This window comes from Zingiber officinale, chromosome 2B (assembly GCF_018446385.1).
Source record: "Zingiber officinale cultivar Zhangliang chromosome 2B, Zo_v1.1, whole genome shotgun sequence".
Lineage (NCBI taxonomy): Eukaryota > Viridiplantae > Streptophyta > Magnoliopsida > Zingiberales > Zingiberaceae > Zingiber > Zingiber officinale.
In genome coordinates this window covers 126420049-126446238 of record NC_055989.1, presented here as the reverse complement: position 1 = coordinate 126446238, position 26190 = coordinate 126420049, and the positions used below count along the sequence as shown (strand labels likewise).

The window sequence follows — 26190 nt, the reverse complement described above, 5'->3', positions numbered from 1 at the left end:
CTTAATTGGAGTGTAGGTTGTAATCGATTCATAGTGTTTTATAGTTTATTACTAATATTAATTTTATCACGTTGGGTGACTAAAAACTGTTGCTAAATGGTTAGCTTAATCTGTGCATGAATTTACATTGCCTTCATGTATAAAACACAAAGGGTCACATACATAGCACGTAGACATAAACATTATCTATAATTGATTATTTTAGTTGATACTAAAATTAATTAATTTTACTATTTCTGAATTAGAATTAATTAGATTATTAATTAATTTTGAAATATCGGAAGTAGAACAGATTACAATCAAATATGGATTTATTTGATCCAAGAAAAGAGAATGGAGAATTCGAATAGACACAATCTTGATGATTAATCGAGAATTTGAGCAGTCGCAATAATGATAATTAATGGAGAATTCGAATAGTCACAATCATTATGATTAATAGAAAATTTGAATAGTCATATTCAAGTAACCCTCTACCTCTTACTTTATGTTTTTATTATTTATTTTTAATTAATTAAGTATGTCCTTGCTAAGTAGCAAGAGAAATTAAATTTCGAATTGCAGGCCATTCACTCCCTCTAGCTAGTCTAGCCAATCCAACAGGAGGCATCTCATATCTATTGGAGGCACCGTGAAGAGGATAAATGCCAAAGTTTTAAATCAAATCAGTATGCATAGATGCGTCCCGGATGAATTGAGGCACCCCTAATGCCTTATAAAAGAAAGCTTTGGCCATGACTCTCATCATCCATTCTATTACAAGCTTCAACTTGATTTTGCTACATCGTCTCCTTGCAACTACTATGTTACGATCCTACTATACAGAATTTACACTCGAACAAGATTCTACAACAAGAACCATCATGACATCAAGCTCCCAATGTCGGTAAAAATTTAATTATTAAATTATTATTATTTTTACATAGGAAAGTATAGGTTGTTACATTTTCTCATCCTTGTATTCGACATCTCTGTTTAAAATTTCTTTAGAAGAGAATTTAGTGGATTGTCCATCAGCAACGTCCCAAATGACATTACCAAAAATTCATAATGTCCATACTGAGTATGGAAGGCAGTCTTTGTTGGAGGATCGGTGGCCGGCTTGAAGGGGGGTTGGATAGACGGCACCCCCAAATACTCGCTTTCACCCTACACTTGTTAGTGCGCAACGAAAATACAAACAAATACAAACAAGTAGAAAGCTAAACACTATAAGAAAGAGCAAGCAAACCGCTAACACGTTCGTTTAACGTGGTTCGGAGATTAGGGCTCCTACTCCATGGCTTGTCCTTGAGGTGGACGATCCCTATCCGTCGGTGGATTAGCCCCCGGTAAACTCCGGCTATCTCAATTCGCTCCTTGTGGGTGGAGAAACCTCACCGCAAACTCACCAAGACCTCTTGGATTACACAAGCACTTGAGAACTCTTGTGACTACTAATTAGGCTTTAACCAAGTCTAATTTCGTCAGGTTGACCGGCCATCCCAAGCTCCTTCTTATAGAGCTTGGGGAAATCAGCCTTGCTGATTTGCCCGTTACCAGTCGACTGGTCCTTGCACCAGTCGACTGGTGCCGACCCAACGTCTCTCTCAACGGCTATCTATCAGTCGACTGGTCCCAGCCGTTTTAGGCACAGAGAGCTTCTGTGCTCACCACCAGTCGACTGGTTCCAGTATCAGTCGACTGGTACAACCCTAAACTTAGGGTTTCCTATCCCGAGTACATTTCTCTCGCACTCGGACCCTCACGACTCACTTGACTCTTCTTTGCAGCCTTGACCTCTTGCCTTGAAGCCTACTTCCTTTGGCTCTCGTCCCTCGGATGCATCCATGCCCGCGGCTCGTCCCAATGCCATCCTTCGCGTATGCCTCGAAGTCGCTTCCCTCGGCCCTTGTCCTTGCTGCCTTGTCCACGGTCCCTCGGATGCTCCATCCTTCACCGGACCCGAAGCCGTCAACCTGAGTCACATGTGTCACCTGCAGTCCTGCACAACTCAAGTACACATATCAAATAACAAGGGTAAACCTAACTTAAACCCTTTGCCCAAACACCAAAACACATGGTCCCGCGGACCATTGGGATTGCTCCAACAATCTCCCCCTTTTTGGTGTTTGGCAATACGTTTAAGTTAGGGAAAACATATAGCAAATAAACATGCTAAAAACAATGGACTTACGATGCCAAGGCTACACACTTGGACTTACTCCGCCGAATGGACTTACATTGCCAAGGCTACACACTTGGCAACCGCCGAATGGACTTACATTGCCAAGGCTACACACTTGGACTTACACCGCCAAATGGACTTACGTTGCCAAGGATACACACTTGGCAACCGCCGAATGGACTTACGTTGCCAAGGCTACACACTTGGCAACCGCCGAAACAAAATGCAAACATGCATTGGAACCTATCACAAGGCTCCCCCTACACCTAAGCTCCCCGTTGAGCTAGGATTTTATCACAAGGCTTTTTAAGAACCTATCACAAGGCTCCCCCTACGGAAAGGCACCAAAGGTTTTACCAACTAAACCTTACTTCTCCCCCTTTGCCTAACATCCAAAAAGTTCTCCAACAATATCCCAATTGTTGAAAACTTATCATCCAAACTGACCCTAAACTCATGTATCTATCCCCCATGGATCTCATACATCTAAGTGAGTTGACATGGTCAAGAACAGCGCTGAAAAACACTTTCAGGCTGGTATCAGTCGACTGCCCCAAGTGCCAGTCGACTGCCCTCGTCAAAATGACCTTACAGAACCATTCTGTGCTCAAAACATTGTTACCAGTCGACTGGTATCTGCACCAGTCGACTGGTACCCTATTTCTGAAAAAATCAGCCTTTTCAGGCCAACTTCAGAAATGCACCAGTAATTCCCTAGACCTCCAAAAATTCCCAAATTTTGTGGAGAGGTCTATTGTACTCTTGTCTACTTGGGAAAAATACATTACAAAATGTATCTATCACCAATCCCAAGATTGACACAAAATCCAAAACTAGCTAAATGGTTCAATTGAACCTTGACCTAAAGTCCTAGTTTTGGCTTCCTTTTGATGTATTTGCCAATACCAACCCACAATGCATCCCTAGCATTGGTTTATATGGCATCTATACATCCAAAACCAATTATCATGCAATATGACCCCAATTGTCATATTTCTTGCATGAAACACAAACCATGTGTGCCAATTCCCTAGGTTTGAGACTCAAGTCCGTCTCTAAACCACTTGGCACACTCCATGGCTCCTCTAGACCCCCAAGTAGAACCCACCTGAGATCCATTGGCCATGGGTCCCAATTTGACTCTTTGAACTCCCCCTAGAGCTCTTAACCTTAGCCACCTCCCTAGGTGACTCATCTATTGTGACCAAACCACAATGATGTCCCTTAGAAGATCTCCTTATCTTCTTGACCTTGGACATATCATCCTTGCCATAATCATATGCAACCCTAGCATATTTCTTCTCATTGGCTTTAGATGACTCTCCCTTGCCCTTATCATGTGCCACCCTAGCACATGGTCTCCTTTTGACCTTGGAGGGACTAGATCTGTATCCCAAGCCCGATCTATCATTGTTGGGTTTTTAGGTACCCAACACCATACTTAATCCCTTAGATCCAATAGTGAATCTCTTAAGGAATTTCTCCAATTGATCAAGCTTTGCCTTCAAAGCTTGATTTTTCCTTTCTAGGTTCCTAACCCTAGAGTTAACATGTCCACCTTGGACATTCCTAGACCTACCCTTTCTAGGCATGTGTCTCCCCTTCTTGGGATTAATGTCTTGGGTCTCCTTAGGTCTACCATTTCTAGGTTTTTCATGCATAGATTTTCTAGGGTTATGATCTACATTTACCCTATTCCGATCATAATATTTGAAACCAAAATTTTGCATGGGCATATAATTATTTTTCTTAGCATGCATGGTGGAGTTTAAATTTGAATTAACCTTCAAGTTAGGGTATACCTCCCTTACCCTTGAAGCTCCCCCTTGATTTGAGCTCTTCTTCTTCTTCTCCCATTTCTTTAAATGTGCAAGCTTCTTGAGCTCTCCCTTTCTTGGGCATCTTGTGTGGTAGTGTCCCATCTCACCACATGTGAAGCATCTAATGTGCTTCTTCTCCTTCTTCTTCCTACAACTCAAGTTAGATTCTAAAGGAATTGAATTGAGTTTAGGAGTTACCTCTTTCTTACCCAAAGGACATCTACTCTTGTAGTGTCCCTTCTTATTGCACCCGAAACATACTATGTGATCTTTAGACTTTGCTTTGGTGGAGGTGCTTGCTATGTTGACTTCTTCCAAGACCTCTTCTTCATCCTCTTCACTTGTCTTGGATTCTTCTTCAATTCTTGAGGATGTTGATGATGCCTCATCTTCCTTCTCCTCCTTTTCCTCCTCGGATGTTGAGCATGGCTTAACTTCCGGTTGCTCCACCTCCTCTTCTTGAGCAACTACATCCGTTTCTTCGGATTTTTCTTTTTCTTCTTCTTCCAGTGTAGGCAAAAATTCCTCCCATGGAAATTTCTTCACTTTGCTCCATAATTCATGGGCATTTTCATACTCACCTACATCACTTAACACGTTAGAAGGCAAAATATCTACCAAAATTGATATTACCTTATCGTTTGCCTTTGACCGTGTGATTTGCTCCTCCGTCCAATGTCGTGGTCGGAGCTTCTTCCCTTTCTTGTCTTTAGGGACTTCAAATGGCTCTTCCACCACCATCATTGTGTCCAAATCCGTCTCGAAGAAGTTCTTCATCTTCACCATCCAAAAGGTGATGTCTCATAAGATTCCTCCTTCGAACTTTGGCGGATCTATCAAGCCGGTCATCTTTGCTTCCTTGGCGGTTAGTCCAATGGAGAGCGGCCTCGCTCTGATACCACTTGTTGGAGAATCGGTGGCCGGCTTGAAGGGGGGTTAGATAGACGGTACCCCCAAATACTCGCTTTCACCCTACACTTATTAGTGCGCAACGGAAATACAAACAAATACAAACAAGTAGAAAGCTAAACACTATAAGAAAGAGCAAGCAAACCGCTAACACGTTCGTTTAACGTGGTTCGGAGATTAGGGCTCCTACTCCACGGCTTGTCCTTGAGGTGGACGATCCCTATCCGTCGGTGGATTAGCCCCCAGCAAACTCCGGCTATCTCAAGTCGCTCCTTGTGGGTGGAGAAACCTCACCACAAACTCACCAAGACCTCTTGGATTACACAAGCACTTGAGAACTCTTGTGACTACTAATTAGGCTTTAACCAAGTCTAATTTCGTCAGGTTGACCGGCCATCCCAAGCTCCTTCTTATAGAGCTTGGGGAAATCAGCCTTGCTGATTTGCCCGTTACCAGTCGACTGGTCCTTGCACCAGTCGACTGGTGCCAACCCAACGTCTCTCTCAACGGCTATCTATCAGTCGACTGGTCCCTGGACCAGTCGACTGGTCCCAGCCGTTTTAGGCACAGAGAGCTTCTGTGCTCACCACCAGTCGACTGGTTCCAGTATCAGTCGACTAGTACAACCCTAAACTTAAGGTTTCCCATCCCGAATACATTTCTCTCGCACTCGGACCCTCACGACTCACTTGACTCTTCTTTGCAGCCTTGACCTCTTGCCTTGAAGCCTACTTCCTTTGGCTCTCGTCCCTCGGATGCATCCATGCCCGCGGCTCGTCCCAATGCCATCCTTCGCGTATGCCTCGAAGTCGCTTCCCTCGGTCCTTGTCCTTGCTGCCTTGTCCACGGTCCCTCGGATGCTCCATCCTTCACCGGACCCGAAGCCGTCAACCTGAGTCACATGTGTCACCTGCAGTCATGCACAACTCAAGTACACATATCAAATAACAAGGGTAAACCTAACTTAAACTCTTTGCCCAAACACCAAAACACATGGTCTCGCGGACTATTGGGATTGCTCCAACAGTCTTTTGAATATCTATATCTCTAATCCATAACTAGTGATAGTCTAATCTTAAATCTATCCTTGAGTACACACATGTATCTTTAAGTTGACTAAACAAATCATCTATCCTAGCTAAAGGATACTTATTCTTGATAGTTATAGAGTTTAACCGCCTATAATCAATGCAAAACCTTAAGGATCCATATTTCTTCTTAACAAATAGAACTAGAGCACCCCAAGGTAAAATACTAGGATGAATGAAATCCTTGTCCAGCAACTCCTGAAACTAGACCTTTATTTCCTTTAGTTCTCTTAGTATCATCCGATATGGAGCTTTCGATATTAAAGATGTGCCAGGAAGCAACTCAATGGCAAAATCTATCTGTCACAGAAAAAAAATGATAAACTTAATTAGCCTCAATGACTATCCCTAGATGACCGGCTCGGATCCATGGAAGTTTTCAATCTGTCACTAAGGTAAATCGGGAAGCGCGCGGCAGCCAGCTCAGAAACCCAGCATCTTTTGGTTGTGCTCCTCATTTAGAAGAAAAATTTCTTCCAATACGTCATAGCTGGAGATTGAACCGTAGGTATCTGGGAGACAATCTAAATATCCTACCATGATATCATAGTCTTGAGGATAACTCTATCTGTCAGAGAGTTGACAAACTAGGAAATTCTTTCTAAAATATATTAGGATATTCGCGAATTACGTGGGCATAACTTATTCAAACTACTAGGAGTTACAAAAGGCTCTTATCAATAAGTTCTTGTTTGTATGAGTCACGTACAGGCTCTTATCTAATCCGGTAAGTTTTGCGGTTTAAATTCTTCTTCTTTATTTTTCATTGTGCATTTAGCTATTCCTCCCGGCCCGCGATTGAGTTTGAGAAAGTAGATTGATCCTGAGCACAAGGAAGAATGTACAAACAACCCTCATCTCCCTATGAGGGTTTGCTTCAATTAGGGCCAACTACCCACAAGGAGTAGTCCTTTTACATCATCAACTAGGTCTTCAATTCAAGCCAAATTCTACGTAAAGTTTGAAGCCAAAGATTAGTTCAACATAACAATTAACTTTAGCATTTATGTTTTGAATGTGAAATAGTTTTATATTTAATATGGTATAAGCAGATGGTCAAATATTAAAATCTATATAAAATTATAAAAACAGAACGATAGGATCTGTAATACAATTGTAACGGTGCTAATTATATAATTTTGTAACATCTTAATTTGATAGTACACAGAACACAATTTTATACTGCAATATACAATATAAAATATAATTTAGTAGCATTAATAATATAATTTAACGTGTTTCAAAATAACCAAATACATTTGTGAATTTTTTTATATAGAAGAGAAAGATTTAGTTTATTAATTATTAGCTGGAAAGCAAATAAATAACAGTTGATAAATGAAGCTGTATTTATTAGAAGGGTCAAACGGTCTTTTTTTATTTGTTATCAAAAGGGTCCCATCTTATAAGTTTTTCTTCTTTTGTATGTTATATATTGTAATAATTATAAGACCATATTTACTAAGATACAAAATCGAGCCGTGCCTGTATTCGACGGGGCCTGAAGTGTCTATTAAAAAGTGACTCTTTTGCTATGACAAATAATAATAAAGTTCAATTTACAAATAACAGATACACTAAATATATAAATAAACTAAAAATAAATATATTACATCAATAAAAAATTAATAAATATTTAAAATAATTATATAAACACTTTTCGTCTAGCTGTTTTAATGATAAAAATTTTTATTAAATATATATAATTCAATTGTTGAACTCTTTCTTTCTCAATCGATAACTTTGACAGTCCATTTAGTGTATTCTATAACATTGAGACCAATGTGGTGGCCGCAGACAGTAGCAAGGCGACAAGTAGTAACCACCATGCAATTAAGTCGTAGTTCGCACAAGCGACTGAGGAAGCGTGCGACAGCCCCGTGCTACGAAATTAAGTCATGCGAGCAAAGGTCAACCATCAGCCTGCGTCGAATGAGATAGCCACTGCGAGAATCGACGTGATTAGGTCGCACAAACAATCCTTGTTGCATGATTAGGTTACAATTAGTGTCACGTGTTGCAAGACGAAGAAGATGGTCAAAGAAGAAGATTATGATTACCTCTTGTTCTGTGGATCCATGCGTTGGTAGAAAGAATGTCAAAGAAGAAATCGCGTGCAAAGAAGAGCAACACCAGAGAAGAAATTGTGTGCAAAGAAGAGTCATGCATCGTGTGTGCCTCGGAATTGTGAGAATAGGTTTAACAGCTATTTAGGGTACATGTCTCTCATTTTTTTTTTAATATAATTAAAAAAATGGGCTCTTCATTGGGCTGTGCCCTAAGGCGGTTGCTTCTCTGGCCTCATGGAAGTTACGACTCTAGATACAATAGAGATGACAGTGGATAGGATTTAATATTCTTTATATCTATTTTCATTTATTATAATTATATCTATACTTATTTTTATACCCATGGGTATTTAATTTTTATATTCATCCTCATATCCATCAGAGTTTCGTATATCCATATCCTATCCATCATCCTATTACTCCCTACCATTCTTGTTTTTGTCAAAAAAAAAATATTTTAATGTACTTGTCAGCTCTTCCTTGTCTCGTGCTTCTTCGATCGGGTGAACATTTTCTATAAAAAAAGAAGATGAGATACGTGTTGATGAACAGATAAAAAGACAAACTAAGTCTTTTTTTCTAAGACGAAAAAACTAAAGATTTTTCTTTCCCAATAAATAAATATATATATATATATGATATCGGGTAGGATATGAATAAGATTTTCCCACATCCACCTCTATATCTATACCCAAAATACTCATATCTAAATATCTATTTACGATAATTAAATATAAAAATTATCTTCATATCCATCTTTATTCAAGTTGGATATCGAATAACTCATCCAGTTAAATTGCTATCCCTACCCTACAAGCCACTGCACAATGCTTGCAGGAGATACAATCCACTGGACACTGCTTTGATGTCATAACTATTATAATATAATATAATATAATATTAATTATTAATAATAATAATAATAAATCTATGATGAAATAATTATTATTCATAATTACTATAATAAAATATTAATATTACAAAAGTTATAAACGGTAGTATTGATTCGAATCAAAATATTGTTATGTTAGATCAATATTGACCGATGAAGTGTACTTATTATACAATAATATAATTTATTAGTATTGATTAAAATTAAAATATTTATATTATAACAGTTATATATAAACTATATATAGGTATTATAATATTATGTTATTATTATTATTGTTCAGAATCGAAGTGTTATTGTAATATAATATTGATCAATATTAATAAGTAATATTAATAAGTAGATAAAGTGTCCATAATATTATTATTATAATATAACTTATTAGTATGGATCAGAATTAAAATGTTTATTATAATAATTATGAATTACAATTATTATAACATAATTTATTTATGTTTAAATGAGCGACCCTTTAAAATAAATAAACACTTTTATCTTAAAAAATATCTCTAAATTCAATATTATTGTAGAAGATATCAAATGGTTATTATATGTTATAAAACTACATACTAACAGTAGGATCGAGACGTATTAGAAGAGGGATGAATAATACTCATGGTTATTTATCGTTCGTTTAAAAACTTCGAAGTAAAATGCAGTGGAATAAATAGCAGAAAAGAGAAAACAATGCTGACACTTTTGGTTTACTTGGTTCAAAGCCTGTGACGACTCCTACTTCAATACCCGCGATCGTTGATCGCTTATGTTGAGCAATCACTATAGTATCGGAAATTCTTTACAAAAAAGAGTACAGCAAATTTATAATTTAAGTACTATAATTGAAAGTTATACCAACAACTTCAAGGATATGGAGGGTTGTGCTCTTGGTTGTCGGAGTCGCAGGATCGTCGTTAGAGTAGTGCACAGGAGAAAGATTGTGAAGAATGAAGTGTGGATGTCTGTCTACGAAGCTGCTGGTCGAACTCCATTTTATAGCTGAGCTAAACCTGATCCAAATCCACTGATCTTTGGATCAGTCTTTGACTCGGCGTTGATCAGTCGATCGATCCTCCTTAATCGGTCGACCGAACCTTCAGCATCTGCCCAGCTTCCCGTCCATATGTTACCGCTTCGGATAAAGCCTTCGTTTAGTCGACCGATCCCGCTGTACTCGTTGGCTTTTCTGGTCTAATCAACCCGGTCCGATCAAGTCACTGCTTATCCACCGTTCGGTCGACTGAACCTGAGGTTCGGTTGACCGATCCTTGGTCGAAACTTAGCCACAAGCTGATCTGATCTTTGGGTTCGATCGACCGATCCGGACGTTCGGTCAACCAAACAGGGTAAAATCCAAACCTGCAGAATTGTTAGTTTCCTACAAAACAGAGTTAGAATAAAAGACGGATAATATGTAAAGATAAGTTTTGACAGCTTTCGGACTGTCCAGTCCTGGCTTTGAATTTCGTTGAAACTCTAGGTTGGATTGATACATACTGTTCCTTCTTCGGGGAACGCGTCCTCACCTACTGCTCTCAGGAGAATTTACCTTTTGTCAGACCGGTCATCTAGACCATTTGAACTTTTGCTTAGCATCCGAGGCTCCAGGACTTCATGCTGAACGTCCACTCCATGACCCGTCCAGACTTCCACCTGGTGTTCACAATCCCTAGGATTTTCACCTAGAGTGCTCGACTCTAGGATTTTGCCCAAAGTCCTCAACTCGCCAAGACTTCGCCTAGTCCCCCGGACCAGAACTTCGTTGCCTAACCGCAGCTAGGAATTTCCACAACATAGAGTTACCACCCCCTACGGCCTAGGATTACCCCCTAAGATTTTCCACCTACCTAGAATTCACTAAAATTTTTGTCTAAGAATACTTAGGACTTTCCTACAAGCTCAGTCACACTTGTTAGATCACAAGATATCTTAACTTTTGAACCTTTTGTCATTATCAAAACTCAGATTCGATTGTCTGGTACTCCCTATACGAATACTAACTAATTTCTACACGTTCGATCATGATTAAATTATATTCATTTGAAATATAATGAGTATCATAAAATTTCCATTGTTTAGTTTGCTAGTTGAAATGTTGTTTTAATTAGATTATCATTCAAAAATTGAAATCAAAATAATATAAAATCACCATCGTTGAAACTAATATTTAGTTTCTACAACATATAGAAGATTGATGTTAATTTCTACACGTTGTAGAAGATAATTACTAATTTCTGCATGTTAAAGAAGTTAATAATTAACGTTGTAGAAGATAATTGCTAATTTCTGCACGTTAAAGAAGTTAATAATTAACGTTGTAGAAGATAATTGCTAATTTCTGCACGTTAAAGAAGTTAATAATTAGCTTCTATAATTATAGGGTTTAGGGTTTGTAGAAGCTGGTTGTTAATTTTTACATGGCCAGATGATAAATAATGTAAGAGTATTTTATATATATTCCACTTTAAAACAGCGCATAGGGGTATTTATTTAATTTCTTTTTAGAAAAGAAAGGTTCGAATTTTGTTTTTTAAGAATAATTTTAAAAATAAAAAAAGTCGTTTCTTTCACGATTTTGAATTAAAAGGAGCGTCTGTTTTTATTTTTTATTTTTTCAATTTTTATTATGAGTAAAATAGTCCAGTCAAGAACGTTTAATTTAATCACGTACTCATTCCACGACGCGATTGCTTCTTCTGCCTTAAGCAAGCACCTCGTCTACCTCTCTAGAAACTACTGCTACATGTCAAAATATTTAGCGTAAGATTTCTAAAACATTTGAGGATGTCAAATGCATGGAAACAGAGGGGAAATTGTGCTAAATGGACCGTTTCCTGGGGACTTTCTCGTAAATATCGAACTGCGGAGGACCGGATTGTGTGTGTATATATATATTGGTGTCGACGCCGAGAAAGGAGGACGCTTTCCGCCATCCGCCTCCCCTTCACTTGTTCTCCGTTGTCGTCGTCTTCGCCGATATACCTGCGCCGGCATCCGATTCCTTCGGTCTAGAGTTTTTCGGAGGACGGAGAGATCGGAGATGGGGCAGCAGTCGTTGATCTACAGTTTCGTGGCGCGGGGGACGGTGATATTGGCGGAGTACACGGAGTTCCAGGGCAACTTCAGAAGCATCGCCGTGCAGTTCCTCCAGAAGCTCCCTGCCAGTAATAATCGTGTCACCTACATCTGTGACGGCCACACCTGCAATTACCTTGTTGAGGATGGATACAGTGAGTCTCTCCGTATCGGTTGCTTCCCTGTTTCTTTGATCCATCTGATTTGGCTTATCTATCGTAGTGGTTTGCCAATGACAAAAGTGGCTATTTTTAGTCAACTTATTTTTATTTTCCATATTGATCGGCCTTCTCTGCAAGATTCTTGTTGATCTGCCATTAGTTTTTGGTTTTCCAATCGTGTTAGGCGATTGCGTGGGTCATGATGGATGTTATTGAACCAATGAGTTTTTGATCTTTTAAGATCTCTTACAAACAAGATTGCATAACCTTTTCAATTGTTAATCTGTCTAATTGGGGATTTTATTTGATTACAAACAAGATCTCTTACATGAACATGGAGCCGCTTCTCGTCAGAGTTGAGGGAGCTCCCTCCCATAGTGGGAGGGAGCTCCTTCCCTTGAGCCACCTCAGCAATGGAAGCTCTCAAAGAGCTTCCATTGCGGATGCTCTAATGCTTCTCATTGTTTTGTATTACTGCGTGTCAAAATGGTCATCTTATGTAACTTTTGCCCATTGCCCTGTCTCTTCCCCTAAATTTTGATACATAAGAAGGTTAAGATATTTATTTAACTGGTTTATGGAATACACAGTATTCTTTGTTAGCTTTGATCCGCTCTAAGTGTTGTTTCTCATGCTATAAAATACTGCTACGGAAACATTTCTCTTCTACTTATTTAGCGTTAGCATTCTGATGAAAGTTGTACTCTTTGACTTGATATGACTTACAATGCAACTTTGAACATGCGCTGAACAACATGCTTTTGCTTATGAAAGCGTGTCGAATATGTGAAATGCATTTTCACAAGTTGCTCGTTCTTAAGATTTTCTAATTACTACAAATTAATTCCAATGTTACACAATAGTATTTATCTAAATAAGCAATGGTGAACACAGAGTTAGGTATTATTGGATCTATGATCTCCATTAGATCATTTTATCTTTCATTTTTTCCCTACAATGCAATAAAATGGTGGCATATTTTGCTTTGCAACTCTACTTTGCATAAATCTTTTTTCTTATAAGATACACAATATACTTCTGACAGTATTTGGCTTTGATTTCTTCAATTAGTAAATCATGCAGCTTATTTTATCTCAAATTGTAGGACTTTAATTATAAAAATATTGCTTCATTAATAAACAGAATAAAGGAAGCAAGTTATAACAAATAAATATTGTCAATCAAGTTTGTGGTCATTATGCATTGAATTATTTTACGGAGATACGACTTAAGTGATGTTTATCAGGTAGAACAAAATAATCAGGTGCAGTTTTATCATGTTTACCGTTTGTAATACGGATACTAAAATAATATTTAAGTGATCAATTTCTTCGAGCTAGAGCTAGAGCTATAATTGGACTGGATTTGTATCTGCTCGTAGTTAATTATGTTGGACCCATCTCCCTAGAGCCTCAAAGATGCCAACCTACAAGTTCGATATTCCTTGATCCCGTCCAGAAGCTAAGTAGATGGATCACCGGTGAGGTGGCAGGAGTGTTGATGGAGGAAAAACTTCGAGCTAAGAGCTGCAGACCTTGAGCTAGAAGTTGCAGACCTACACACACCACAGACAAAGCCAATAGAAACATTAGAGCGAGAAACAAGGAGGGGATCCTTAGTGCAGACACTCCAACACTTAAGTCAGAACAGTAGTCGGACGAAAATGAAGAAGAAGATGAACAATAGAATAATAATATAGATGCGTGTGCGCGCATACGCATGTGAATGCTCATCCGAATGCATGAGCGTACCTGGCCAACGGAGATGACCGCTTTTATATCACCTCTTATAACCTCAATAATATTGAGATGGTAAATGTCTGGTGTCAGAATATGTCGGGTGGTGGAGAATGTACTGTAGCCTTCATTTAGGCAGAGGAAGGTTCTCTTGGGTGTATATGTCAGAAATGGAATATTCTCTGGTAAGTAGTTATTCTTTAATAATGTTGTCTTCTAGAGGGAGTCCGATCGGCCTGGAGCTGACCGGGTTTAGGTTGAGAACCATGCCCGTGTGTAGAGTGGGGAGCTGAGCCCTGTAGGTCCGGCTGACTTTGTGGCTACTTGGGTTTATTCTGGGAGCCCTATTCATGAGGAGTGGGGAGCTGAGGCCCGTAGGTCCGACCAACTCTATTTTCGACCGCGATTTATGCTGGAAGCCCTGTTCATAAGGAGTGAGGAGTCGAGTCCTATAGATTCGACCGACTCTATTACCGGCCGAGTTTATGCCCTATTCATGAGGAGTGAGGAGCTGAATCCTATAAGTCCGGCCGACTTTGTGGTCACCCTAGTTTATGCTGGGAGCCCTACTCATGAGGAGTGGGGAGCTGAGCCTCGTAAGTTTGGCCGGCCTTGTAGCCGTCCGGGTTTATGCGGAAAGCCTTGTTCATGAGGAGCGAGAAGCTAAGTCACGTAGGTTTGACCGGCTCTATTTTCGACTGGAATTTATGCTGGAAACCCTGTTCATGAGGAGTGAGGAGTCAAATCTTGTAGGTTCAGCCGACTCTATTATTAGTCGGGTTTATGCTAGAAGTCCTGCTCATGAGGAGTGAGGAGCTGAGTCCTGTAAGTCCGGCCGATACTATGGTCACCCTAGTTTATGTTGGAAGCCCTACTCATGAGGAGTGGGGAGTTGAGCCATGTAGGTCCAACCGACTCTGTGACCACCCGGGTTTATGCTGGAAGTCTTGTTCACGAGGAGCAAGAAGCTAAGTCATTTAGGTTTGGCCGGCTCTATTCCGACCGAGTTTATACTGGAAGCTTTGTTCATGAGAAGTGAGGAGTTGAGTCTTGTATGTCCGACTGACTCTATTGACAGTCGGTAGGGATGTAAACGAGTCAAGCCGAACAGTATTAGGCTCGAGTTCGGCTCGTTTAAGTTATATTCGGGTTCGAGCTTGGCTCGAGCTCGAATCGAAATTTTTTTCACAAGGTTCGAGATTGACTCGTTTTGGAATTACTAAGCTCGTGAATAGTTCGAGCTCGGTTCGTTATTAGCTCGATTATCATAGTTAACGAACCTAACTCGTTAAGCGAGCTCGGACTCATTTTAGAGCTCATTTTTTTTGCTCGTTTTAAGGCTCATTTTGCAGGCTTGTTAAGCGAGTTCGAAAACTTGTTTGAATAAATATTCAATAAACCTAACAATTAAAAAAAATCTAAACTCAACACATCATTGAACATAGCAAATTACTACATTAAACTTCCAAACTCAACACATCATTGAACATGTTCGCGAGCCCTTTAATCGAGCCGAGCTCGAGCCCGAGTTCACGAGACTATTAACAAACATGTTCTTGAGCCCTTTAAATGAGTCGAGCTTGAGCCCGAGCTCGTGAACCTATGAACAAATATGTTCGCGAGCTCACGAGCCGAATGTCCTTAAGCTCGAGCTCGGCTCGATAAAACTGTCGAGCTTGAAATCGAGCTCGAACTCGGCTCTATAAAATAAACGAACGAACTCGAACGAACTTTTTACCGAATCGAGCTCTGAATAACTCGCGAACCGTTTGGTTCATTTACATCCCTAACAGTCGGGTTTATGCTGGAAGCCCTTCTCATGAGGAGTGGGGAGTTGAACCTCATACATCGGGTCGGCTCTGTGTCCACCTGGGTTTATGCTAGAAACCTTGTTCATGAGGAGTGAAGAGTTGAGTCATGTAGATCTGATTGACTATGTAGTCGGCAGAGTTTATGCTGGGAGCCTTGCTCATGAAGAGTAGGGAGCTGAGCCCCGTAGGTCCTGCCAGCTATGTGGCCGCTTGGGATAATGTTGGGAGTCATGCCCATGAGAAATGGGGAGTTGAGTCTCATAGGTCCGACCGGCTATGTGGTTACTCGGGATAATGTTGAGAGTTATGCCCACGAGAAATGGATAGCCGAGCCCCGTTGAAAGTGGTCCGTTCGGATACATACATCTTGACTTTCACTACCATCTCATCTTGACCTTGACTACCACATCACCTTGATTATCGACCCCACTTTATCTTTGGGGTCGCTCACAACACGCCGTATCATTCCTCATCATAATTATTTCTTCTGGTGTCTATAGAATTAACCATTGAAAGAGGTAAGCCATGAACTTTTACGACATATGATCAGCACTGAGTGAAAGGATGGAGGAATGGATAGTTGATGCGCGAAAATCCTTTTTTGTGAGTAGACTTAGTTTCTTAAAGTGTTGAAGTAAGAATTATAGTCTGTCTGTGTTGTACTGTAAAATATGGTGTGGCGTATCCTATAGAAGGGTTTTCATTTCTGTCTTCTTTCTTGATGGTCTATTTCTTCAGCATTTCTGGAGTTTTGCAGGCATTTAATCTGTTTTAATTCTTGCAAGTGTTTTTTTTTTTGTATCCCTGTTTTTACTATATTGAATATCCACAAATTCTGGATCTTATACAAAGGTGCTGAAGAAAAACCTTGAATATTGCAGCATATTGTGTTTTGGCTATTGAGGCAATTGGCAGGCAAGTCCCCATAGCATTCCTTGATAGGATCAAAGAAGACTTTAACAAAAGATATGGAGGTGGTAAAGCTGCAACAGCATTGGCTAACAGCCTCAATCGAGAATTTGGGTATTATTCTGCCCAACTTTTGACAGTCAAATCATTTTTGCTTCTGATTTTCAAAAACTGATCAATAATGAAGATTTTTTCTTATCAACATTGAAGGTCTAAGCTTAAAGAGCACATGCAGTATTGTGCGGACCATCCTGAGGAGATAAGCAAGTTGGCTGAGGTGAAAGCTCAAGTTTCAGAAGTCAAAGGAGTTATGATGGAAAACATTGTGAAGGTTTTCTGCTTGTATTATATAAACATCTTTCTTTTTCCATGATGCAACCATTTTCCTATACGTTTGGGATTAACATTTTTTGTTGTTTTAGGTGATTGGTCGTGGGGAGATCATTGATGTTCTTGTTGACAAAACAGAGAACCTTCGCTCTCAGGTTCCTAAAATTCATCTTTTGATGAGTCTTTGTGCATGTGAATAATATGAATCTGATCAATAGCCTCTTCCGAGACCTTGAGCTGCAAGTGTATTCCTTTTTTCCCGATTGCAGGCACAAGATTTCAGGCAGATAGGAACATCGATGAGGTGGAAGATGTGGTTTCAGAATATGAAGATTAAGCTGATTGTCTTGGGCATTATCGTTGCACTTATCCTCATCATAATCTTGTCAGTTTGCCATGGCTTCAAATGCTAATACGATGTACACAGAAGAGAGCCACCCAATTCATCCACAGGATTGTGCTTTGGGATATAGAGAACATTTTCTCACTATACAAACAATTTGTTGAGTACTTGTTGGTTTGTGTTTCCATATATTACAGATTATACAGTGATGTTTACTTCCTGTGATCGATGAAATGTGTGTACAGTCTGAACATTCTTAATATACAAATTGTTCTTTGATTTTTCTTTTCGTTTATCAGTTCCTTCGGTGAAAATGAATGAAAATTATTGCTAAGCACGTGAACTTTAAATCCCTTAGCAGTTGTTAAGGGATTCATTGCCGTATGTGATATCAGCCTTACGGACTAATTAAACAACTCATGTCACTTGTCATAATGCGAGAATCTTCTACTCGATATGACGTATTCGATACACTTTTGCATCTTATTGCTAGACAGTCATCTGAAGCAAGAGTACGAGTTTATTTACTTTCAAATATTTTTGTTGGCCATCCTACTGTCTTATATTTGTGCTTACAGCTAGAGATGATAAATTCAAACTGTGAAGCATCAAGCTTTTAAAGGTAACCCACACTTGATTTCAATTGGGTGATAAGGATCTTTCATGATCTTCGGTTCTGATAAAGGTGATCAACTTTCAACAGGAACCCTTTCATCTTACCAACTCGAGGATAGACTTGAGATTTGTTAATCCCAGAAGCTGCAGCTTTCATGCGGGGGCAATGTTTCCAACTGATGCTCCCAACACATAGAGGCATGCTGCTACTGCGGTCAGATTCGGTATATTACTTTCTCTTTTGGAGTCTTTTGTAGGTTACCTGCCAAACTTATTCACTCTTTTGCCAAGAAATGCTGCAGGGTTCCAGACAGCTTGTGTTGTAACTTGATAGATCATCCTCATGTAATTTGCCTGTGTTAGGTCACTTACCTATGCAAGTTCAACAAGGACAGCTTCAATTTCTGTCATCTGATTGGCCACCCTTAACTACTTGTCTCCTTGTTGGACCACTTGTCTCTGCAGGATACACAGGAATGGCAAGATCCAAAGTATCTCTGCAATGTGTCCTGTTGGAAACATGAACAGAGGAATTGACTCCAATTCACCCCCAGCTCTCTCCCCTTATTCTACCCTCAACATTTCTCCCCGTGGCAGTGTTTTGGTAAGTTCAGCATTTTTAAATTCCTCTTTGAACTAAAGTCATCAAACTAGATATTCATAAACTTCATCCTTGGTTTGATTACAATGACAGAAAGAGCAGTAAATTTTGATGAACAATAGTCATGTTTCACAACTGAATCTTTAAAGCACTGCCAAATTAAGCTCTCATCCGATCTGATCTGATTTTTGAGACAGTGCCAAGGCAAGAAGGATTGGGTGGGCCCAGCTGGTCCCAAAGCAAGGGAGCTCCAAATAAATACTTCACGTTCAGTACCTACTTGCTTTTGTCCTCCCCCCTTCGCAGTCCCACAAAAGCAATACAGAATCACTTCCAAACTCCAAAGATAAAAGTAAAAGACACCAGAGCAAAACTAAAGGTGACCAAAAAAGAAAAACAAAATCCCCCAGTATAAGAATTTGCACAGACTAATAAGGCATCCATTGCCTTGTTCCTCCTCTCAGAATTTGGCTTTGAGAGGAAGAGCTGGCAGCAGAGATGAGAAGAGACGTTTGCAGTGGCTTGGCATTCTTGTTCTACATTGCCCTCCTGGTGTCCATGGCAAGAGCACGTTGTGCAGGGGCAAGAGTTGTGTCACCTGTGGTTGCTCCTGCTGTACCTTCATCAACATCTCTGTCGGTAGTAACAGATCACAAGAACTTGGATCCTTTCTCCAGTAGCAAGAGAAGAGTTCCCAATGGCGCTGATCCTATTCACAACAGGTAATTTGTTCATATCACATAATTGCATAAAAGTATTTCTTTATTTCATAATTAAATGAAGTTGCTTCTGTTCATGTTGTCATTTAGAAGTGTAAAGTAAGCTCTATCTTCCTGAAAATAGAAGAAACATTGCATATGTAACACCTTAATTGATGGTGTACCCTGAAACATCATATTTTCTTCTTCTACCCTGTAATCCAAGCTGAGATGAAAACAATGCAAACCATTTCTGAAAGAAAAAAAAATGGTATTTGCATAATTGAGATGAAGCCAATAAGATCATTCCTTTTCTATGTGACCACTATTCTTAGAAGAAAAGAAAAGAGAAACTGAACACGAGTGTTCATTAAGCCCCCTTCATGCAAGTTTTGATCTCTGATGAAAACATCACAAGTTGTGACCCTATCATCATCACAAACCACAATTGAATAGGCAAGTTGAAAATGATTAACCTCCATGAAAATGTCCATATGCAGCATGAACTCCATAGGGTTCCCATGATGACAAAGGTGCTCAGTGATCCAATCCCAGACCCTATTAACTACTAAAACAAAAATCAAATGGCCGTGGGCAGTGTTCAATGTTGTCACCTGAGTTCAGGAACTGCCTTGCCAAATGTTGCCATGTGCCTGACCACCATCCTTTTCCTGTTTTTATTTTTTATTTTTTCTCAGGAGAGCTGGGAAGTCAGGGAGGCCTCCAGGGAGAGCATGATGAGAACCAGAGGCTGGAGCATGGAAACTTCACCTGTTTGGAAGATGGATTAGAGAATATATACACATTCATGTAGCCAATAGGCCCTCTCTTGACTGCAGCATTGGCCATAAAACACTTGCTTTTGCCAAAGTAATTTTCTTTATCAAGTTTATTAAAGGTGATGAAGCTTCCCTCACCAAAGAAACACCTCCCGAGATTCTTGAAGAAGAAGAAAACAAAGAGCTTTTGCAGTTGCTTTAATGACAGAGAGATATCAGCAGCTTGATTCGCTAAAGAAGGAATTAACAACTGAACAAGGACAAGCAAATGATGCAGGAAGAGCAGAGACAACATATGTATTCAACTAACATTCTGGCTTCTTGTTTGTTTCTTGGATTTCATTAGTGGATTCTAACTTTTGCTTTTGTTTCACATCTTTCTATAACTCACAATTCTTGGTATAAGACTGCATCCTGACTGGTCAAAGTTACAGCTTTAAAGCTACTTAAGACATGCACAGGGAACAAAAGAAGCAAGTGGCAAGAGTTTCTTTTCCCTTTTTTTTTTTGTTCCTTTTCTTTTTCTCCTTTTAATGCCTCTTTTTTATGCAGTAGTTTGAGCTCACAGAGGAGGTAAAAAAAAAGCAGTGGAAGATTTACTGATGTAAACTCTAGAACAAATACAGAACTAAAAATTATATACAGAATTAAAATACAGTAGAAATGTAGAAATATTGAAATATAACTTAAAACATATTCTTCTATAACTTAATTATATTTACAATTCCCTATTTTTAAATCATGAATTATTTTAATTTCAGATTCCTTGAAAAAAATATTTAAAAATATTTTCAGCAAGAATTTTCAAAAGAAAATTGCACATAAACGACAGGAACAAAAACATTCAATTCTACAAAAGTATCTTTCTCAATTTTCCTGTGGACAAATCATTCTAAAACTTAAAAGGAGCCTTCAAAATCTAATCCTCAACTCCAAAAACTATGTATCGAAATTATAATCCAATTCTTACCTCCAACTCCAGAAAAACTATGATCAAACAAGTCAATTCCAGAGGACCTGCAAAACTGTATATGCATCAGAAACTAAGAAACCAGTGGAAATTCATAGCTGATGCTTTAGTTGGACTAAAGCTCCTTGTCTAGAAGAGATGACACCAGATTCTCATTCTTCCCTATAAAGATATGAGACATGAACCCGGTGTCATCTCTCCTGGACATGGAACACTCAACTCTTCTCATTCCTCCTCCTTTACCTGCTCTCCCTTTCTTATACATATTTGAATCAGATTGTCTTCGACTTATCAATTAATGCCGGAAAAACTAAGAAAATTCCAAATTGGAATGGATTCAACGATCAGTTGACTGTCATCGCAGATCTACCTGTTTACAGCTATAATGTTGACTTTTAGAATCATTTAAGGTCTTAGATTCCACTCGTTGGTACGATCTAGAGTTTTTATATGCATAAGCTAAGGGACGAGGAATTGGAGAATCTTTTTCGCCTTGCTCCTCCTCTTGTCGATGACAACGAGACAGTGACTTGTTGTTCTTCATCCATGCTGACCGGCCGTTGACCGGAGGAGAAATCCATGTGAAGTCAACTCTTGTTTTCACACATGTGGTTCTGAATTTTGATTTAATGGCTTCATTTTTGTAAGAGCCAGAGACACTAGTGTAGATGTGGAAGAAGGACCAAGTCAACCAACGCAGTAAAAGTCTTCCTTATCATCGAAGAACTTTCTTATTGTATTTATATGATTCTACAAAATGTATTTATATTGTATGTTGTTAATATAGTTAAATAAAACCATATTAAACTTGGCCCACATAAATATCATCGTTTTGATACATATAAGGATAAGAACAGATAATTTTATCATTTGGCGCATCCACCGCATTTTAAAATTTATCAAAAAATATATATATATATATCTTACTACTTTATTAAAAATCTTCCTCCTTTACTAACTAATTTTGGTGAAGCCTAAAATGTATTTACGTTAATGTCCTTTTTTCTATTTACACTAAAAATAATTCCAAGGTTTATTAGTAATTTCACAAGCGAAACAATCAGTGATCTAGAGTTCGAGACTCAGCTACAACATATTATTATGAATTTTTCTCATCATTAATTTTCTCTAGTTGTTTTATATAAAAAAATATAGTTCTCTTTAGTCTCATATCTTAGAATTGACAACACTATAATCAAAGAAGATTCTATAAATATTTTAGGCCGACGATGTTAAAAAATATATTTTTCTTAATTTTTTTTACTAAGATAAATATCATATTAAATTAAAATAATTTTTTGCATAGGGAAACCTGTTACAATAGTTTGTTTCTCTAGCGGTCACTATTGTATGGGTATAATGAATCTTACCTAAATAATTAATTATTGATTTATAAGGATGACATTAGAATAATGAATCTTACCTAAATAATTAATTATTGATTTATAAGGATGACATTAGAAAATCCAAACAATTCTAATTTTCAAATATCCAAATAATTTATATATTATTATATTACATACGCAACGCGTGTGTACGATTACATAAATTTCAAAGTGTGGTCATCACACTAGTATATATATATATATATATATATATATATATATATATATATAAAAGTATGCCTTTAATAAATTTCAAAGTGTGGTGTACTATTATACTTGCCGTGGCCTTGTTTTCACACAGATGATTCTAACTTTTGAGCACGGACCAGTCAACGGACTAAGTAAAAGTCTTCCATGTGATGGAAGAATTTGCCTTTTCTTTTTCTTTTCTGATCTTAATATTAGTTTTTACTTTAATCCAGATATCCGGATCTAAAATTTAACTAAATTCGTATAGTCATTCATTTGAATTAGATTCATCAGGTTGACCTGTCTTACTTAGATTTACTTAAAATTTTATTAATTTATTTTAAGATGGATTCAGATAAATCGACATACTTAGACCCGTGATCCGCACAGACTGACGGACTCAATAGGTTCCCATTGCTATTCAATTTATATAGTCATTGAGGGGAGGAAGTTGTGGACTGATTGATAATGCCCAACTGTAATTGGTGTGATTAAGTTAAAGGATTTGAATGAGTGCGAAGACTCCGAAGTCTTTGATCGATTCCAAATTATAGTATTTAGTCTCCTTTGAATTTACCTGCCTTGAATGGCATGGCCAAAGACAAGGTCAGTGGCAGATTAGTTTTCATGAGTCATGTCTGTTAGTGTTATTGGCGGTCATATGAATTTATTCTGGCTAGAAAAATTTCGCAGTAATTATTTTTTAAAGGATCGAGAAGACTTGACGAACATTGGACGAGTCAACATAATTAAATGCATTGAACTCTGTCCAATCAAATGATTGAAATAGGAGTAAGATGCCCGTCATAAATATAAGATATTTGTAAAATATTTAGAAGAATAAATAAATCTTGGATGAATATTTTGAACGTCGATTTTTACTCCAATGAGAAATTGTTTTTTTAAAAAATTGTGAAATAAAAAAGTTAAAGAAAAAACTCTAATCATTATATATGTAAAATTTGAGATTTATAATTTAAGTGCATAGTAAAAATTTAAATATATTTTTTATTTTAAAATTGATAATATGGGTGACCAAGTGACAGATTAGTTTGCATGAGTCATGTCTGTTAATGGAAGTCATATGAATTTATTTTGGCCAGAAAATTTTGGCAGATATTTTTTTTAAAGAATTGAGAAGACTGGACGAAAATTGGGAGAGTCAACATACTTAAATGCATGAAATAGAAGGAGATGTTCGTCCTTAGTATAATTTATTTGTAAAATATTTAAGAGAATAAATAAAAAAAATCAGATGAATATTTTGAAAGTCAATTTTTAAAGGCAACTCTAATAGGATTTTATTTTATTTTATTTTACAGGGATAATAAATCTAGACTCATTAAAATATGCATTTAATACTTTTCTGAAGACTCTGAATTAGACATATTCCAATTATATCTTTAAAGATCTTAAAGATAAATATCTTAGAAAATTTATTTTTTATCTTAGAATTACATAAAATTTAATGTACAAATTTAAAAAAAAAAAACGAGCTGAACCAGAATCTAACACTGAAAACTAAAAAAGATGAATCGGATTCGGACATATCCCTCGACAAAGATAAAAGAGCATATGCGGTAAAATAAATTCAAAGTTATTTAAATCTAATATTTTTAATAAGTCATAGACTAAAAAGTTTATATAGAATAAATGAAAAGCACAATGTTATAATTACAATGAGGAAGGATACATCGAGGACAATTACTCCAAATTGAAGGGCAAGGAGAAAGGAACAAGAAGATCCAAATATAAAAATCTCAAAGTTACATGGGATGAGTCGTCATTAGAGTCCAAGATTGAGGCCTACGTCAGACTTACACTAATGACAAGTCATCAAAAAGAAGACGAAGAAAGCTCGTCCGAGATGAACATCGAGAGCAATGATGAAGGGGGAGCGTCGAACTACGAGTCTGATACTATAAGTAAGGTACGTAACATTCCCTCTGATCAATTATATAAAGTTGTACAAATGCTAATTAGATCGCTTTGTAAAACTAGGACGAAATATATAAATGAAAAAAAAAAAAGAAATATGTATATTTATTAGAAGATCTTGATAAATTTAAAATAGAAAGTACAAAGTTAAAAGGTAAAATAGAATTATTATAAAATTTTACATACTCAAATTCTAACAATCCTCGTAGTTCAAATTTTAGAAATTATAGAGTACTTAATTAATATGTTAGAAATGATAAGGTTCAAATTATAAAAGTGTCTAGAAATTATATTCCTAGAAAATATTTAATTAATCCATTAGATAAAAATTTATTTTGGGTTCCTAAATTATGTTTAGTCAATTAAATTAATTTTGTATGCATGCTTAAATTTAATTTGGTTTATTTTTTATCATTTTAGTCAAATTAATTATTTCATAAACTTTTAGTTCATATTTTCTATTTAAAAATTTATTTTGATAAAAAAAAAATTACATTTTTTATTAGCTTAAATTTTTTTGAGATTTTTCGACACATATATAATTTTTTATTAAAAAAACTATGATTTTAATATTTAAGACATTTCAAATATTGATTTTGAAACCCCTAATATTTTGGCTGAAGAACGTTATCAGGATATTTAAAAAAATTAACAAGATTTATAGATAACAAATTCTATTGTTAAGCATTTAAATTTGAAAATCACTATTTTGTTAAAAAAAAAATTATTTATTTTATTTTATTTGTGAAAATTTTTATCTTAGTTTGAACCGTTATTCTTAATATTGATAAAATATTTCATGATTTTATGAAACTTAAAAATAATTATCAAATTATTTTTTAAAAATTAGAGAATTAATTGATAAAAACTACTGTCTTTAAAAATTAATTTCAGTAAAAAACCATGTTTTTAATATCCTATTTAAAACCATGGAATAATTTCTCAATATTTTTCTAACTTTTTTCATATTTTTCCTAACTTTTTTTTTTTTTTGATGTGCTCAAAAGTGGAGAAATTAGGGATTAAATTAAGTGGAGGTATAAAAATTATGTTTCCATAATTTTATTGTACTAAATTGTAATATTTATTTTCATGTTCTATTTTTAAAAATAAATTATTTTATTATTTGTTTTATCCTAACTTAACTTGGATTAATGTACATAAAAAAGGGGAGATTGTAAGTATCCCGGATTGATTTTAATGTAATCAACTAAGTTAAGTTAGACTATGCAGTTTTGATCTCTTATGTCTAAATGTGTAGGGGCTTAGGAATACAAGAAATTGAACAGAAGACATAGCGAGCGAAAAGAATGACACGGGAAGTGAGTCAACGGGTTCGGTGCATCCGAGAGACGAGAAGCTGTCGAAGAGTATACCAACGGACGAAAAGGACACGCGTGATATTTCCAAGGATGAGAAGATAAGGAGGAAGACTGCTCGAGGAGAAGGTCGGAGTTAAGTTTGAGTGAACTCAACTCTGGATGGTCAGATAATCACTTAAGTTCAACTTTGAGTTGACCGTGTCTAGGCGCCTGTATCAGATCCCGGCTCTCAGACTCCAGGCACCCAGACTAGGTCTAGGTGGTTGGACTGTTTCACCACGTCAGTGAGTCGTTGGTCGAAGAGGATCAACTCGGAGTCCACATCAATTGACTCTAGACAATTGGATCGGGTTCAGGCGTCCGGGAAGCAAAGATTCGCTGGAAAG

General features: G+C 37.3%; 2 protein-coding genes and 1 long non-coding RNA gene across 3 annotated transcripts; 2 read left to right on the top strand and 1 right to left on the bottom strand.

The window, feature by feature from the left end:
- Nucleotides 1–11887: 11887 nt before the first annotated feature.
- Nucleotides 11888–17605, top strand: LOC122049521 (putative vesicle-associated membrane protein 726). Its single transcript, XM_042610893.1, has 5 exons — nt 11888–12172; nt 16607–16748; nt 16845–16965; nt 17057–17119; nt 17234–17605. The coding sequence occupies exons 1-5, from the start codon at nt 11983–11985 to the stop codon at nt 17375–17377; spliced, it is 660 nt and encodes a 219-aa protein (XP_042466827.1). The 5' UTR covers nt 11888–11982; the 3' UTR covers nt 17378–17605.
- A 954-nt stretch (nt 17606–18559) lies between these two features.
- On the bottom strand, nt 18560–21340 carry LOC122047062. The gene is made up of 3 exons (XR_006130464.1): nt 20971–21340; nt 19836–19992; nt 18560–19232 (listed from the first exon to the last, which is right to left on the bottom strand). It is a non-coding gene; the product is annotated as an uncharacterized LOC122047062 (long non-coding RNA).
- On the top strand, nt 19022–20373 carry LOC122047061 (CLAVATA3/ESR (CLE)-related protein 25-like). The gene is made up of 2 exons (XM_042608095.1): nt 19022–19245; nt 19920–20373. Exons 1-2 carry the CDS (start codon nt 19022–19024, stop codon nt 19957–19959), a joined length of 264 nt encoding a protein of 87 aa, XP_042464029.1. The 3' UTR covers nt 19960–20373.
- Nucleotides 21341–26190: the final 4850 nt, after the last annotated feature.